At 37.4% G+C, this 16408-nt stretch overlaps 1 protein-coding gene and 1 long non-coding RNA gene across 3 annotated transcripts in view; one reads left to right on the forward strand and one right to left on the reverse strand.

Annotated features, from left to right (window-relative positions):
• The first annotated feature begins 347 nt into the window (after positions 1-347).
• Positions 348-16408, forward strand: part of gpam (glycerol-3-phosphate acyltransferase, mitochondrial) — a 31215-nt gene continuing 15154 nt past the window's right edge. The window contains exons 1-15 of one of the 2 annotated variants that reach the window (XM_088635826.1): positions 348-525; positions 5324-5414; positions 6583-6714; positions 7594-7713; positions 8102-8175; positions 8650-8763; positions 9056-9205; positions 9923-10022; positions 11954-12090; positions 12611-12710; positions 13807-14019; positions 14570-14683; positions 15203-15288; positions 15979-16094; positions 16190-16260. In XM_088635826.1, coding sequence (XP_088491952.1) covers positions 6613-6714; positions 7594-7713; positions 8102-8175; positions 8650-8763; positions 9056-9205; positions 9923-10022; positions 11954-12090; positions 12611-12710; positions 13807-14019; positions 14570-14683; positions 15203-15288; positions 15979-16094; positions 16190-16260 — 1497 coding nt within the window. In that variant the 5' untranslated portion in view covers positions 348-525; positions 5324-5414; positions 6583-6612. The remainder of the gene's footprint in view (positions 526-5323; positions 5415-6582; positions 6715-7593; positions 7714-8101; positions 8176-8649; positions 8764-9055; positions 9206-9922; positions 10023-11953; positions 12091-12610; positions 12711-13806; positions 14020-14569; positions 14684-15202; positions 15289-15978; positions 16095-16189; positions 16261-16408) is intronic. The other variant, XM_088635825.1, reaches the window with a different exon arrangement.
• Positions 6963-11306, reverse strand: LOC148661699 (uncharacterized). The gene is made up of 2 exons (XR_015939586.1): positions 11094-11306; positions 6963-7387 (listed from the first exon to the last, which is right to left on the reverse strand). It is a non-coding gene; the product is annotated as an uncharacterized LOC148661699 (long non-coding RNA).

The raw sequence follows: 16408 nt of genomic DNA on the forward strand, positions 1-16408 counted from the left end.
CCAACAACACAATGTCAGAATGTACAGTATAAAATATCGATATGCAAAAATCTGCATTTTAAGACAGCTCCTACAGGCCGAGGTTTTCAAAATTAAATATACATACTGTACAAAACTTACACAGTTGGAAAACAAACCTCACGGATAGAATATAGATATTGGGAATTAATAAACTTCGAATCAGCCACTATTGTTATTGTTTTCATTAACCGTGTCAATCATTTTTGAATACGACCTAGCGCAGAAGAGATACTGAGGTCCACTGAATGAATGCTGGAACATAAGTTTAACCAGATGAACACGTAAGGTGAAACAGCGCCACTTATTTGCCTCTCACAAATCGAGGAAGTACAAGCCGCATGTGCGGACGTAAAAGAGAGCTGGGCTTTCTTCTGCAGCTGGGAGCTGCAGTGTGAGCATGTCGGTGTGTTCACTTTAAGCTTCTTCAAGGACGGAAACGACAGGAACGGGGGGTATCTTTAGTTAAACACACCAGAGATGATGCAAAGAGAGCTTGTTTATAAGGTAAGAGCTGAAACTGCCATCTACTCCGTTGGTCGCAGAGATCGGGAACTTGTATCAGTACAGTTATAGTGTCAAAACGAGTTGGTAAAATACAGTAGGGCTTAAGGGCCTTATTCTTGTCTTCAGCATGCTTCAGCTGCAGCCGGTATTCGCATCACAGTGCTGTTATACGGTAGGTTATAGTGACGAAAGGTTGTGGACTGTTGGTAAATCGTGTCAATCTGTTTACGTGGTATTTTCGTTATTATTTTGTTTTGAGGATATGAACTTAAACCCCCTAGGCTGAAAAATGTTAGCGTATTAAGTGGAAACTGGCGTAATGTAGTAACCTTACAGATCAGTGCAGTACCGTTGATCACCGCAAAGCGAAACGACTGGTTTACACGCAAAAGAAAAACTTCAGGATTCTGCTTAATAAACCTCGTAAAGAATCGAGGGTGTCGACAGCTGATGTTGCATGTACTGTAGTGCGGTCCAAACAACGTGGGTGATATGCATTGAGAAGAACCACAATTTAACATAGAACGGAGTTTTATTTTTCCATCAGGCAAAGTAGTTTAAACGCATGCTCAAGTTCGTTATGAAGTTTCAGCGGCTTGAAATAGACGCTGTTATACAAAAACGTGTTAAAGACATTGACAGCTGAGCAACTCCAAGTTTATCCGTATATTTTTATTTTGTTAGTTTTCCACAGCTGGATACCGTGTTCCTAGGCTCTTAAATAGTTAAAACTACTATTCTGGGGAAAGTAACTTTCACAAATTTAGCCATGTATTCCCATTACAGTTGTACGTTAAATATAAATGAAGATCTGCCAAGTCTAAACTTAAATTAGTAATCTGGTGTGAAAATAGAAGGGGATATTTACTCCAGGCTGGCAGGATAAAACAAAGTTTTAAGTTGAGCGTTTTTAGAGGTATCTTGACATTGCAGGAAAGTGATCTAGCATACAGTACAGCTACGCCTACCGACGAACAGTACCTGGGATGAGGTTGTATTAATCATGACAAAGTTACAGTTTTTGTTAGGGTCTGGTAATCCATGTCCATCTGTCTTTGCTTCTGGATGTATCAATACCCCCCTTAAATTTAAAGATCTTGTCAGATAGATTATACTTGGTTTGTTAAGCTATATTTACATGTCAGTAAACATTTAACTTCTTCTTATTGTTGTTATTATTATTGTTAATAATAATTCACTCAAGACCCTTCCAATTATTATATTTTACTTTTAATAGTTTTTTTCTGAATACAATCCTACAAGCCTTGTATAGCACGCAATATATTTTTTGTCTCTGAAGTCCTTTATAAAAACCTTGTTATGCACCTAGGATCTTATGCATACTGTACATACAGTAGAATGAAAAAAGTCACAGGCTCTTAAGTACACTTTTGTGTTTTAAAAGTTTCTTGGACTGTATGACCAAACGATATTTAATAGTTGAATCAGGTTATTTTGTCATAATTGTCATATGGTTATTTTTCTGTTTAGTAAATCTATTGTGTCTTTCATTTAATTAAACTACATGACACAATGAAATTTTATGTAACTAAATTTTACAATATTGTTGTTAAAACAATTACAATCGGCTGCTCGAAATATGAAGCCTAAAATTGAATACACAAACATTTTAAGATTCTGTGGTTTCTTATCATTGTAGATAATCATTTCTGCTTATTCTTTGCGTAAACATGTTGTGTATTGTATTTTGAAACTGTATGTGTCCCATTAGTTCTCATACCAATAATAGTACAAATTAATCAAAATAAGAAATTATTAAAGATTCTGTTTTTTGTTATGCTATTTTTTCAGTGATTAATATTAGATGTACAGCAGTAGTTTTGTAAAGCATGACTCATTAGCTCTATGACAATGCTACAGGTATATCTTTTTCTTAAGGCAGTTGCTAAACTACGGAAGCGCATTGCTGCCACTAAGGGAAAAAAATGCTCCCTTATCTCGTAATTATGAGATAACGAATTTTCTTGTAATTACGAGATAGCAATGCTTACGTCAGTGTATGTACAACCTGTTACATTGTGCACTGAACACATGTAGAAGTATGGTGAACTTGGCTGGCGCTTTCAGTTTAATGATTGTGTCCAGCGCTGCAGAATTTGTACAGATTGCAATTTTTATGAATGATGAAAAGTTTCACCGAAATATGTTTTCCTGTAGGTTTAACATTAATATTGGCATCTCCCTGCGTTGGACTAGTGTCCCATCCAGGGTGTGTTCTGTCTTTCACCCAATGACTCCTGGGATAGACTTCAGGCCACTGTGACCCTGAATCGGATAAATGGTTATTGAAAACAATGACGATGATGTTGACGATGTCTCTAAATTGATACTCATGTTTTAGAATAATTGAAATGATATAGATGAAAGGAATTTTAACGTGTTTTAGTGCAGTAGCTGTAACCTAATGAGGGCAAACACTTTCTCCTTTTCTGTGCGAAACTGTGTAGGAATAATTAAAAATTGATCCTGCTACCTGCAGTGAAAAGTAGTACAGACCCTGTGGCTCTGCCATGTTTAAAAAAATATGCATCTTCGAAATTAAAAGGCAGACCATTCAGCTTGTTTATGTACAATACAACCCTATTAAGACAGGATTAAATCAGGTATATTTATCAGCCTCAGCATACTTTCATGCTTGTACCTTACTTTACTTTTTTTTGTCAGCAGATAAGCCATTTTCAATGTATCGCACGGTCAGATTTACTTTTGCTTCTCTAGGACTTAAAGTGGTGCTGATTCAGGCTATTTTCTTCTGCAGTATTTGTTTGTCCACAATTCCCAGGGTCTTTTCCTTTTGTTTCTGATTAGCGTTTCCTCTAAATCTTATAACAGAAGCCCATTATTTATTGTGTTAAGTTAACCTAATTTCTAGTATTTTACATGCCTACTCTAAAATCTCAACTCTAAGTCTTTGTAAAGGATATTAATCCTGACTGTATTGTAAATTTCAACATAAATGTTATTTTTCAGCATTTTTCAGGTTAACTTTGTTTAGGATTTTCAAGACAATCGTCTCGTGTGGCCTTGTAATGTGCACCACAGTACTTTTGGTTCAGTGTTTGTTTCACCTTGGAGTCTCGCACAGTTTTTTTTGTTTGCCTTCTGTTTCTATAGCTGAAAAACAAACAATAGAAAATGCTATCTTTCCTTGTAGTTTCTGCACAGTTTGTTTATTTGCATACGGCTCTTCTTTTTCCTTTGCAACGTGAATTATTATCACAACAGTTCAGTTGTTGAAATAATATAAATCGTAGTCCTGCGTTTGGATTGTGTACTGAATGCTTTCCGGGCTCAGCTTAAGCTGGTCAAACAAGACCTGATATGGTATATAGCTTCCCATAACATAATGCATCATGTAATAGTTTTAAATGTGATATGGCAGTAGGGTGCTTACAGGAGAAAGTGTAAGCAGTGCATGCAAATGCCCAAAGTTTTTTTTTTCAAAACAATTATTAACTATATTTAAATAATAGGAAAATGAGACTATTCTGTTTTGATTCCTTGGACTCTCTTCCCATTTTTTTAAATTGCCCCCCTCCCCTCACATACCGTCTTACAACTGGAGGGTACTCCCTATTTTGTTCTTCGCTGTTGCTTGGTTACTGTGTTTGCTAAGTGGGTCCTATGATAAAGCAAGTGAAACATGCTTGGAATGACCAGTTTTAGACCTCTGCACTTAATGTTTTGTGACTCTTTGTCTTGAAGTATTTCACTTGTAACGTGTACAGAATCCGATTGCTTATGCCACTGTTCCTGCAGACACTTTATCCAAAGTATTTATCTTGAAATACTTTTCATCCCAGTGTTTGAATTGCAATCTGTATGATGAGATAGAGTAGCTCTGGCCATTCAGTTCAGTAGACTGTGTTATACATCCTGCAAGGTCTTATTAATATGTCACAAACACCGGGCAGGAGCTACTAGATTGCAGTTTGAGGTCAGTTGAGTCTGAGCTGCAGGGCTTGAAGTAAAAGTGTTTTCGTTACCACATTCCTTTTAAAACCTTTTTAACATTTTGTTTTTAGAATTTCTCCTTTTAAAATGTCTAATGCTGACATATATAAAGTGAATGCAGCTTTTTAAAAACGTTCATTGGCCGACGAGATTGAAATCTGACAGGTTTCCAACTTGATTTTGTGTTTTGTGTTGAAGCAATCTAAACAAGTGTGAAAGATGTTTGCATTATGTTTACTTGGAGAACTTAAATTAAGTAAAGAATGTTGCACTGGTTTTCAGTGAATCCATTGTATTCAAAACGTGTTTTGTCACATGCCATGAACAAGGAATTGAACCAATAGATTGTACATTAACTCCCAATTAGCAAAAAAAGTGTAATAAAACTTTATTTTGAAACGTATCAAAGTGTCTATCAAAAGATTATTAAAGATCTTGAAAAGTTATTAAACAAGCTAAACTGCCTAAATGATATTTTGTGCTATACTGCATGCTACAGTAGGTCTTATTATAGTACTTGATACATGTGTTGAAAAACATTTCCAATGTAATAGAAAGTCTAGATTTACAGTAGCTCTGTTTGTTGTAGTACTTACAGGTCTGGTTGAGGATTTTTCTAGAGAGACAGCCTGCACTATGAAATGTCTGTATCTTAGCAGGGAGTGTACAGTAGTGAGGATATTAATAAATTAATAAACACAGTATTTTCATCCAAGGTATGAATATGCAGAGCTTGTCTGAAAAAATATATCCCCTGAGCAGAACCATTTTTTATCTGGTACCTGACGTGTTTGTGTGTGTTTTGTGTCTTTTTATTCCTCAGTTTTCCTACATTGTGCTCTAAGTACTAAAATTAACCATAAAGATGCTTTATATAGAATGCTGAATTCATCCCACTTTTCAAGAACTTTGTGGTAAGCTTAATCAGTATTTCTGAGTTGTCCCAGTTTGTTTGTGTACATACCTTGTGATGGGCTGCCATACTGACCAGGATGTAAGGTTGATTTGCATATTCCCATTTTTTTAGTCGCGCTGTGCTCTAGCCATAGTAAAAGAACACCGTCTGGGCCTGGAGAAATTGATGTGTGCACAGTAAATATTCCTTCTGACAACAGAGCCAAGGATGTTGATCAAACCTTAAAGTGAGACGGCAGCACAGACAAGACTACAGCTTGCTGAGTTGTACCCAGCACCCACATACTGTATAGTGTGTCACTATTTGTGAGCTGGACGCCTGGGGAAATGGTTTTAAAAATCGAATTCAGTGTAATGTGGACTGAGGCCAGAAGACCTAGACTGGGGGTTGTATTACCTAATAGGAGAGACAGACCAAATAGCAAAAAAAGTCAGGGAATTAGTGTTGTGTAGTAATGCGGTTGGCAGGAAAGTATAGATGGGACAATTCTCCTAATTGTTCTTACTGGCTGCTGAGATACAGGTAGCTTGAACTTGCTGTTAGTGATTACAACTCTGCGCCTGCAGGTACTGTAGGTATAGTGCAATATGCAGGATAGTATTTCTCTTCACTCTGGAAGGGTGTTGAACGTGCATGTACAGTGCCTATAGAAACTCTACATACCCTTTCCAAAGTGGAAATTAGTATTGTGTACTATTGTGTACTAAGAGCCTGAAATCTAGATACGTTAAATTGGAATTTATTTTACCTTTATTTACACATTGTAACAACTTCCAAGTAAAACACATTCAACACTCAAACATTCTGAAAAGTAATTGTAAATGAAAGACTAGAAAAAATGGATTGGATAAGAATACACACCCCTTTGCAATGGCAAATGTAAATTAGTTCCAGTGTTACTGATTGCCTTCCAGATTATTCAACATGCTAATTAGCTTCCACCTGTGTTAAATTGTACGGACTCAGATGATTTTGGGATCATTAATGCAGCCAGTAACTGTAACAGTGATAATTAATGAAATCATTCGAAATATCAATATAACAGAACCAAAGTGTTCAAAACACTCCAGAACTGATACGAAATGACCCTGATTTCTCACTTTTTAAACAAAAGCCTTAGACTAGTATGTTTGTATTTTCATCAATGATACACATTTCTTTTCCAGGTCTGTTATTGGTACGGAATATAAAGGGTGATGGAGGAGGTTGTGGTCTCCTTTGGAACCCAGGACAATGTGTTTATGGCCAGTTCCTTTGATCAAGGTGGAAGTCGATGGAAATACCCAGGTGAAGAATTGGTATGGACCTATTTTATATTATTTCTTAAATTGAACTTTACAATACACTTTTGTACCTTAAGAGTCCACAGTGCCAAGATACAGACAACCCTATTGTTACAGCTGTGGGTTTTTTAAATTTATTTTTTAGATAACTGTATGGGTTGCTTTTGTGGGTGGGGATGGGGGGGGGTGTCAGGTGGGTAGGAGGGGCTGTTATCCGCAGATTATTGATAAGTGTATTTGACTACAAAAATAATAAAAATGTATTAAAAAATAATGTAGTTTAATCCATAACATGTAGGCTTTTAATGTAATGTATATACCTTACGAAGGGATGTAAGGTATATAAATTGCATAAAGGGATGTGTATGGAAATGATTTAATTTCAATTTTTGGTAACTGCTAGTGGTTGGCTTGGTGGTCCAGTGGTTAGCATTTCTGCCTTGCAGAGCTGGGGTCCTGGGTTCCACACTTAGGGTGCTGTCTGTTTGGAGTTTGTATGATGCCTATGCGGTTATCCTCCGGGTGCTCCCGTTTCTTCCCACAGTCCAAAAACATGCTGTTAATTGAATTGGCTTCTGGGAAAATCGGGCCTGATGTGTGTCTGTGAGTCTGCTCACTGGCATCCCCTGCAGGGTGTATCCTGCCTTGCGCCCTGCTTGTTGGGATAGGCTCTGGCAGTCCTGCTACTCTGAAATGGAAGAAGTGGTTAGAAAAGGGACGGATGGGTAACTGTTAGCTAGTTGTAATGACCCAGAATACAGTTGTTTTCACTTCCACTGTCCGAGGTGCTGTGTCGAATCTTCGACCAATTCTGCGTGGTTAGCCAACACAGCCCCGTGTTTTAAAATGCAAATGTATATATTTTAAGAAAACAAAATTGATTTTTCTTTCCAGGAGCGCAGTTCTAGCCCTTCTGTTTTGAGATCTATGACCTCAAAATGGAAAGAGGGCCTTCTAAACAGAAAGAGACCCTTTGTTGGAAGGTGCTGTCATTCCTGCACTCCTCAGAGTCAGGTAGAAACTCCAGTTTCTCGAAATGCATAATTTTAACATCTTCAAGGTTCAACAGATTTATAGGGTTAAAGAGGAATTGCCAAGGATAATTACAGGGATTAGAAGTTCTAAAAAAGCTAGTAATATCCCCTTTTCAGAATCCCTGTCTTTAGAGCTCTGTTTACATGTAGGGATATAATGCTACGCTTATCTGACAGATTTCTTTCTATATAAAAATCATATACGAATGTGTACATTTAAATCTGCTCTGTAATGGATTATATAGATTCTTACATCATGACTTTCTGTCCCTGATATATAAAAAACTTTGTTACCAACACAGACATTAATCTGGGCCAATTGACTATTAAAGGGAGGCACAGAAATACAACATATTTTTGTCTTGTAGGAAAAGCTCTTCAATTCCAGTATTCCTTCTCTGGGTCTGCGGAATGTAATTTACATTAATGAAACGCACACCAGGTATGTCTTGACTCAGATGGGACATTTTTTTTGCCAGCATGTGGGGAACAGTCACTGACAAGTTAAAGCAGTGTCTTGATTATGCCTATATTTTTCTGTTTGATAACTCACTTGATTGTTTTCCATGTATGTAGTTTTTCCCACTCAGTGCATTAACTGATTAACCTTTGAAAGATCTAACTGAAAGATTTCTCCATGTCAATAAATATCTCATATGTACACATAGTACATTTTTAACTGAAGAAGGAGAGCATGTTTTGTATACAAATTTTCCAGATTAGTTTTATCCCTTGAAACATTGTTAACATTGTTAACTGGAGTTTCGAGCCAGGTGCTGTGTAAGCGGTTGCTAAGTCCTAATGATCTGCCTTCTGCTAGTGCATCCATGTGTTCAAGATGGTACACACAGTATCGATGTGGACTGTGTGCCGCAGTGGGTAGATTGTCATTTTTCCCCATATTGTTTTGCTGTAGGCACAGGGGATGGCTGGCCAGGCGTCTGTGCTACGTTCTGTTTGTCCTGGAGCGTGATGTTCGGAAGGACATGTTTGCTAGGAATGTGGTGGAAAATGTATTGAACAACAGCAGGTAGACACAAGCTATTCATGCCTGTTTTTTTAGGTCTCGCAAAAAATTCTGACATTAACTTAGTTTTTTAAAAAATTCATTTTTTTACAGCATGTCTTCAGATTATGAAGTTAAATTTATCACGGTTGATAAGATATTTGCATCACTAGTTCCTCCTACAGTATATACATGAAAAGACAGGCATATTTCAAATTAGTGGGCCACAGAAGCGCACTTAGAATGACTGTAATGCATTATCACGTGCCCACCTATTAATTTTCTTTAAGAGTTTTTCATTCTTCATTTCTTATAGAGTGGAGAAGGCTACCATAGAAGTAGCTTCAGAAAACAGCCCAGGTGTGATGGAGTCCAGGATCGACCGCAAAGCTGTCAGCAGAGTGAGGAGAAAAGCCAGAGGAATTATCCAGGAAATGGTGGCTAATATCTCTCCCTCCTTTATTAGGTACATGTCCACTTTATCATATGTGATCTTTATTTATAGCGTGTCATGTGAAAGCAGTAAGCATCACTGAGGAAGACAGCTTTACATCTAATATTACTAATTATTTTCAAATTCTGCATTGTCTTTTCAGAAACATTTTTGTGAAAAATACCCAAATTTTCAGTAGTAGAAGTAGTATATTTTTTATAATGGCAATAGAATTTTCATTTTTGAAGATGCTTCCATTGTATTTTTAAACATATTTTGTAATTTCTTGTTCTGATTGCTATTGTGGAATAGTACCTTGAGGTGCTGGTTGTAATTGAATTTGGCAGTAGAAATATGCCAGATAGAGGCAGTAGTCTTCTTTCTTTGTAAGCCATGTCTGCAAATGGCTTTGGAAGGGTGCCAAATTGTATGCGGAATGCTGCTACTTCCTGTTCTGACAAAAGCCATGCATCGTTTTAAAAAACATTGCAGAAAGAAAACGTTTCAAAAGAAGCTTTTGTAAAATAGTGCAAGAAAAAGGCTAACAGCCTTCCGTTTTTTTATTAGCAAAGCAACTTTAAGATTGCTGTAATTTGTTTGCTTTTACAATTGAGCTGCATTGTCAAATTGTATGTTAGTCTTCAGAGTAAAATTGGATCGCTGGAGACTAGCTTTAAAATCTGAAAAGTAGAGGAACAGCATATGCAATAGTGGGTGAGTAAAAAAAAAAACTGTTTTGTCCCTGAACAGGTTAACTGGCTGGGTGCTGCTGAAATTATTCAATGGCTTCTTCTGGAGCATTCAGATTCATAAGGGGCAACTTGAGATGGTGAAAAAGGCTGCCACGGAGGTGAGGAATTATGAATCCCTAATGCCCATTGACCCTTCTATGTACTGTATTTTCTGAAATATTTGAATAAGATTAGATAAGAAAATTCCCCACTTTGTGCTGAACTTTCTGAGCCACATTTTGCAACAATATTTGCTTTGAAAAGAAACAAAAGACTATCGGGCAGGGTTCAGCTGTGTATTGGGGGAAAAAAAACAGTTAAAAGTTTATAAGATAATTTTGCCACATAATATTAATTTTCTTTGGAAAAATAAAATATTTATTTTGGGAATATTTATTTTCTAGAACAAAATACAAAAACCTGACCATTGTGAAAGTACTGTAGTTACAGAAGAAAATGTAGAGGATGTAAGAAGTCACAGTGCAGTTTAACAAATGTTTGAAATGAGTTTTAGTTTGTTACATACTGTATAAGACCATTTTCTGGAGAACACCCAAGAGGGCACACACAAGATGTATCCCCCAGAGAGCTTTGAACCCAAGCAGTATTTCAGGAATGTTTTATAGTTTGAGTACAGCTCTGGTTACTTTCTGTTACTAGCGTGAAAGGGTGTTTAGAAATGATCATTACATATGCATTAGTGCCTATAGAAAAAATATTTCCACGTGGCTCATGGGCTATTTCTGTAAGGTTATTGACACTTTTCAGTTATTCCCGAAATGTCACATACAACAGGTGTCCGTCTCACTCTGCAAAGAATACATTTAGAGTGTGCACAGCTATGGTCAGGAATGAACCCATGTCAAGCCAAGTCTTACAAAGAGGTGCATTCATTGTAGATGAACAAAGATAGCTTTAAAAGTAGCAGTGTCATAGAAGTTCTGCTTTGCATGTACTGACAGGCCTGTAGGTTAGTGAATGTTGCTTTAGAGAAATCTGGTTTCTGAAGGATTGCAGGTGGGAAACAGTCTATGGCTGTTCTTTTTTTAAACCATTACCGAGGGATTTGAATCTCAGTGTACAATTACTTTTCAGAAGGTAATTAACCATTCTCGGTAACCTGGTTAAAATCTCTTCCACAGCTCTTAGTCTCATAGATTCTCCTGTTCTTTTTAACAAGAAATCCATACCTGAGATCTTGAAGATTTCAAGTTCCCTGCATCTGTCTCCATTCGGCAGAACTGTCGGCATTTTCATGTTGCATCGGAACATTTTTTATAATTGCTCCATGGAGAAAGTTGTTGATTTTGTTGACACAAGTCTTTATTGAATTATTGAGTACACTAATGTCCCTGCCAAAAAGATACGTTGTGTTAGGATGACCTGACTGAGGTGATAGCTCAATGCCCTTTCCATGGTTAAAGATTACACTGTGTCCTTTATTTATCATTATTGCAATATTCTTTTGCAACATTAGTAGAAAGCTGTCACCAGATTTTGAGGGGGTGTCACTGGTTGTAAGAACACTTGATTTGCTTGAATATATCTCATGATTCCTAGTGTTATAGGATGTTGTGCACAGGGTGCACTTTGTAGAAATTCAGTAGAAATGTGGCCTGGGGTCATTATCCTGACCTGGCTTGAGTGCATTTTAAACACACACCTGCTGTATGTGGCATCTCGGAAATAACCGAAAGACAGGGGTAACACTGTGCCATAAATGAAACTATTTTCTATGATTCCAATATATTAGTAATGGTCATAAATACCCATTCATGGTAATAACAAAGGGTGGCTATGGCAGTACATGGACTATAAAACTGTCTGTAACAGTGCTTGAATTTGGGGCACTGGGAGGGATACACTTTGTGTGCGTCACCTTCCATGTTCTCTAGAAATTTCCTTTTCATCACAAATTAAAACTCATCTCAATCCTCTGCTGAGACATCTGGTATCCCTACAGTGCATTAATTGTCACAATAGTTTTTTTGCCCCTTAATAACTGGTGAATACCTAATATATTGAAATGTGATTTGTTCTTGTTTTTCAGCAAAATGTTCCTTTAGTGTTCCTGCCAGTTCATAAATCTCATATAGACTATCTGTTGATCACCTTCATCTTGTTCTGTCACAATATTAAAGCTCCACACATTGCTGCTGGAAACAACCTCAATATTCCCATCTTCAGGTTAGTAAACCTGCAAGTATCATTCTCATTCAATGCAACTGGGTATACTGTATCTGGAATCTGGGAACTGGAAACATATCCTTAATTATATATTGTGGTATTCAGTAACGGTTCTTGGTACAGTAACATCTTTTGTAGGTTTGTGACTGTAATGTGACATAATGTCCATTGCTCCCTTTTTCCTCTGATGCATTACATCTTTAGAGTCTAAGTTCTTTTCTTAGATAAGCAGGAGTATAACTGTGGAAGCCCCTGTTTCCTGGTTTTTAACAGTCACCTCTCCTAGTAAGACAGTTGGTCAAGTAACAGTGGACAGCAGGTCATTATCAGTAGGTTTTTGGGGAATGTGGTGCAGACAAGAACTACCACCTTGTCTCCCTCTGCCACCCTCTTAGACTGTTTTTTTTAAATCTTTTTAAATTGGAATTTCACTCATTGCTGATTTAGGGTAGATTCACACGTTTTAAAATGGCTTTTGTTTTAAAGAGAATGGGTGTGGATGTCTCTTGTGTGTCTGCAGCACGTTGATACGCAAACTTGGAGGTTTCTTCATTCGTCGCAAGTTGGATGAGGACCCTAGTGGGAAAAAGGATGTTTTGTACAGATCTCTTCTTCATGTGGTGGGTTTAAAATATTTGTTTCTAACTGTACAGATAATGGCAGAAAATTGTCTGGTAAATCAAGCATGATGTTCTTCCTCATGGAGGAGTGTAATGGGGTTCTTGTGTTATCCTTAGCATGATTATGCTTGTGTGCTTTAACAGCATGCTAGTATTATTAGAATGTAAGAAAATCCCAGATGAATACAGTACCTTTTTGCCTAAAGCACAGATTTTGAGACTACGGATGAAACCTAAATTTTTTTTCTGTTTCTCTCCTTAACCCTAATATACAGTATCTCTAAAGTTTTAACAAATGAGTCAGCTCCTGTGCTGAACTGTCAGTGTGCTTGAAGGTTATATTCACCTCTGAGCCAGCTTTTGAAGATTATACATTTAAACTCTAGTGCATTTCTATTGAGGTTAAGATGTGATTGTGCTAGACTAATCAAGGGACATGTCTAGATCAGGCCACTGACCATGTCAAAAGTAGATTAGGTGGCATAATGTTACAGTATGTGGCATCCATGTGTTCACTGCATTAGTGGTTCTGGAAACAGGCCTTAGTTTTCATAGAATTAACATGAGTCAACTTAATCCAAAATGAAATACTCTTGATCCGGTTTTCGTGTGTTTGGTAGTTTAAATTGAACCCTGAATAAAATGCAAGAAAAGAATGGAAGAAAATGCAAGAAATGTATTAAAAAATAAATTTTAAGAAATAAATCAAATAATAAAAAACGCTGTGTTGGTTCTTTAGTGCTGCAGTTATAAATCCAATAAATGCCTGCAAATTATAAACCTGTTCTTTCTCCCCATCTTGCTGGGAACTGGCAAACCTGGGGTTAATCGTGGTCTTTTCACTACCCTTTTCATGCTCAGTACTAAAGCAACACAAGCAAAAATCTCTTTAACCCTTCGGTTTAATAGAAAGGTTAAGGTCTAATGTGCATTTGTTGATCTTACCTTCTTCTTCATACATTGCTCGTGGTGGCAGAACTGTTTCATTTCTCCCTGTTCTTGGCTGGTCTCATCATGGCCTCATCACGAGTTCTGAAATGAAATTTGTCTTGCTTGTCTGTACTGATTGAATTGAGCGTTGTGTGTCTCTCTTCAGTACACTGAGGAGCTGCTCAAACAGCACCAGTTTCTGGAGATATACCTGGAAGGCACTCGTTCACGCAGTGGGAAGCCCTCCCCTGCCAGAGCAGGCCTACTGTCCATCATAGTCGACACCCTGTGCTCCACTTCCATCTCAGATGTGCTTATAGTCCCTGTGGGCATCTCTTACGACCGCATCATCGAGGGCAACTACAACAGTGAACAGCTGGTAGGACAGTTGAAATTGAAGCACACACAGTTTTTATTTTCTATTTTAATGCCAGTGTAATTAAGGAAATTTTCCAATTTAGTTCTCGGTTATATTGGGGATGGTTGGTATCACACTGTTAAATAGTTACTACTGTACTTTGTAAGTAGAGTACAATGAGCATTAGAATATTGTTTCTGTCTGGAGATATGTGGTGGCTGTACTGTATGTTTCAAATTTTCATTATTGATGCCTAACATTTGCAATTCACTATTGGGTAAACGTAAGTTAAACTAGTTCTTTTTTGCATCTCACCATAAACTGCTGAAATGATTTTGCCCCGTTTAAACATTCTGTCTCACTGTCTCAGCAGTTTCAGCTGCTTTCCAATTTGTGTTCATACCAAAAATCAAATGCTACAGTGAACTGCGAAATTAAAAAAGCCACAGACCCTAGCTAATGGGCCAGCAGTCAGATGGACTTTGAATTGGCGTAACCCCTTTCATACGAAGGACTTCACAGAAATGCCAAAAGTTCTGTATTCATCATCCTTCTGCATCTCTCATTCCAGGGGAAGCCCAAGAAAAATGAAAGCTTGTGGAGTGTAGCGCGAGGAGTGTTCCGAATGCTGCGCAAGAACTATGGCTGTGTCAGAGTGGACTTCACACAGCCTTTTTCTTTGAAGGTGAGGTGTGTTGTGACCTGCATTTCCACTCTGCACTTATTTTCCCCATGAACAGCTTCCATCATATGGAGTTATTTAACATTTTATTGGAATCATTGGATTTCATTTGTCATTTAATAAGATTAAACCAAACTCTTTTCCCTTTGTCATAAAGCAAATGCACATCGAATTATTTTAAGAATGTATGTATTATTAGCATGAAGCAGGGGAAAGGACTTTGATAAAATGAAAGATGTGCATTAAAAGATACAGTTTGAGAGTTTTTGATCTGGGAAGGTGAAACAGCTTTGTGCTATTTAAGTTGTCCTTAAATGGACGATTTCCGTATTTTCCTAGTTGCATTCCAGTTTAAACAAAATACAGTAGTTTCCCCGATTTGGAAGAAGTGAACTGTTTGCAAAGACATTTTTAAACATCACACAAAATTCTCAGTTTTCCCAATTTCCCTGCAGTACATTATGTTCTGCCAGACATGAATTTAATCACATTGCCCTGAGAGACCTTGCGTATTTATTTCAGGAGTACCTGGATAGTCAAAGACATCGGCAGCTTCCTGCTCCGCTTACACTGGAACAGCTCCTGGTTCCCACAATTATTGCAGCACAGTAAGTTTTGAAAGTCACCCAGAATTATAAATATCAAATAGCAGGATTTAAAAAACAAACAAACTGATAGGCGGCTATTGGAAGGTTTTTTAAATGTGGTGTCACATGTGTAACCACTTGCAAGCTCAAGATATTCTTGCTTTTAATTCTGCAAAGTCTGGTGAGTTGAAGGATAACATGAATATGCTGCTTCCACACAATGCTCATGCTTCAGCATTGAAGTGAAATGTACATTAGTACACCGAGCAGTCTCGAGTTATGAAGCATGCATGGAGGTGTTTAACTTCCTGCTTTACTCTTTTACTTTATGAACAGTGTAGGGTGAAAGTTGGTAGATGTTCCTTATACCATGTCTTGAGTCTTTGCTTCAAAATGGCACTGTGGGATGTGGTTCAGGCAGTGATCACTGTCTTATTTTGGGACATTACTATTTTTTATCTTTACAAATCTCCTTTTTCTTCTAACCTCATTTAATATAAGTCTAGTTCTCCATGTGGTTTAAAATTTGTGTCACGGGTATTATACGGTAAGTATGACTACTGATCAAATTGAATTTGATTGAAGAGGCTGAAGAGATGCACAAGTGGTGTTTCGCTGCTGCATGCTTTGTGCAATTGTGCTGCGTTTGTTTTATTTGCTGTGAGGTTGTGAGGCTCTGTTTTGGTTTCTCAATGGATTGTCATTTCATAGGCCAGACCAGGCCCTTTTCAATGGTGAGGAGGAAGGTCATCTCAGTTCCTTGGACCTTACAGATGAACCCTGGAGACGTCAAGTGATTGGAAACTTGGCCAAGCATGTGCTCTTCAGTGAGTGAATCTCTTTTGGTCTTCATTTCTATCTCTGATTATCTCTTTTTCTCTTATGACTTTTCTTATAAAGATTCTCATTTTAATGTTTCCAGCCGCCAATAAATCGTCAGCTGTGATGTCCACCCACATAGTTGCTTGTTTGCTCTTGTATCGACATAGACAGGTAAGTCATTGTTCTTCTTTTTTTTCAATATTATTTTTTGAACATACATGGGCTTTTCTTTGCCCTGTGTCATTTAGCAACCAAACCACAATTCTTTGTTTACAACTTTAACCTAATTGTAACTAAAGGTTTTTTGAGTTTCTAGTGC

This window comes from Lepisosteus platostomus, chromosome 6 (assembly GCF_059453375.1).
Source record: "Lepisosteus platostomus isolate fLepPlt1 chromosome 6, fLepPlt1.hap1, whole genome shotgun sequence".
NCBI classification, from domain to species: Eukaryota; Metazoa; Chordata; class Actinopteri; order Semionotiformes; family Lepisosteidae; genus Lepisosteus; species Lepisosteus platostomus.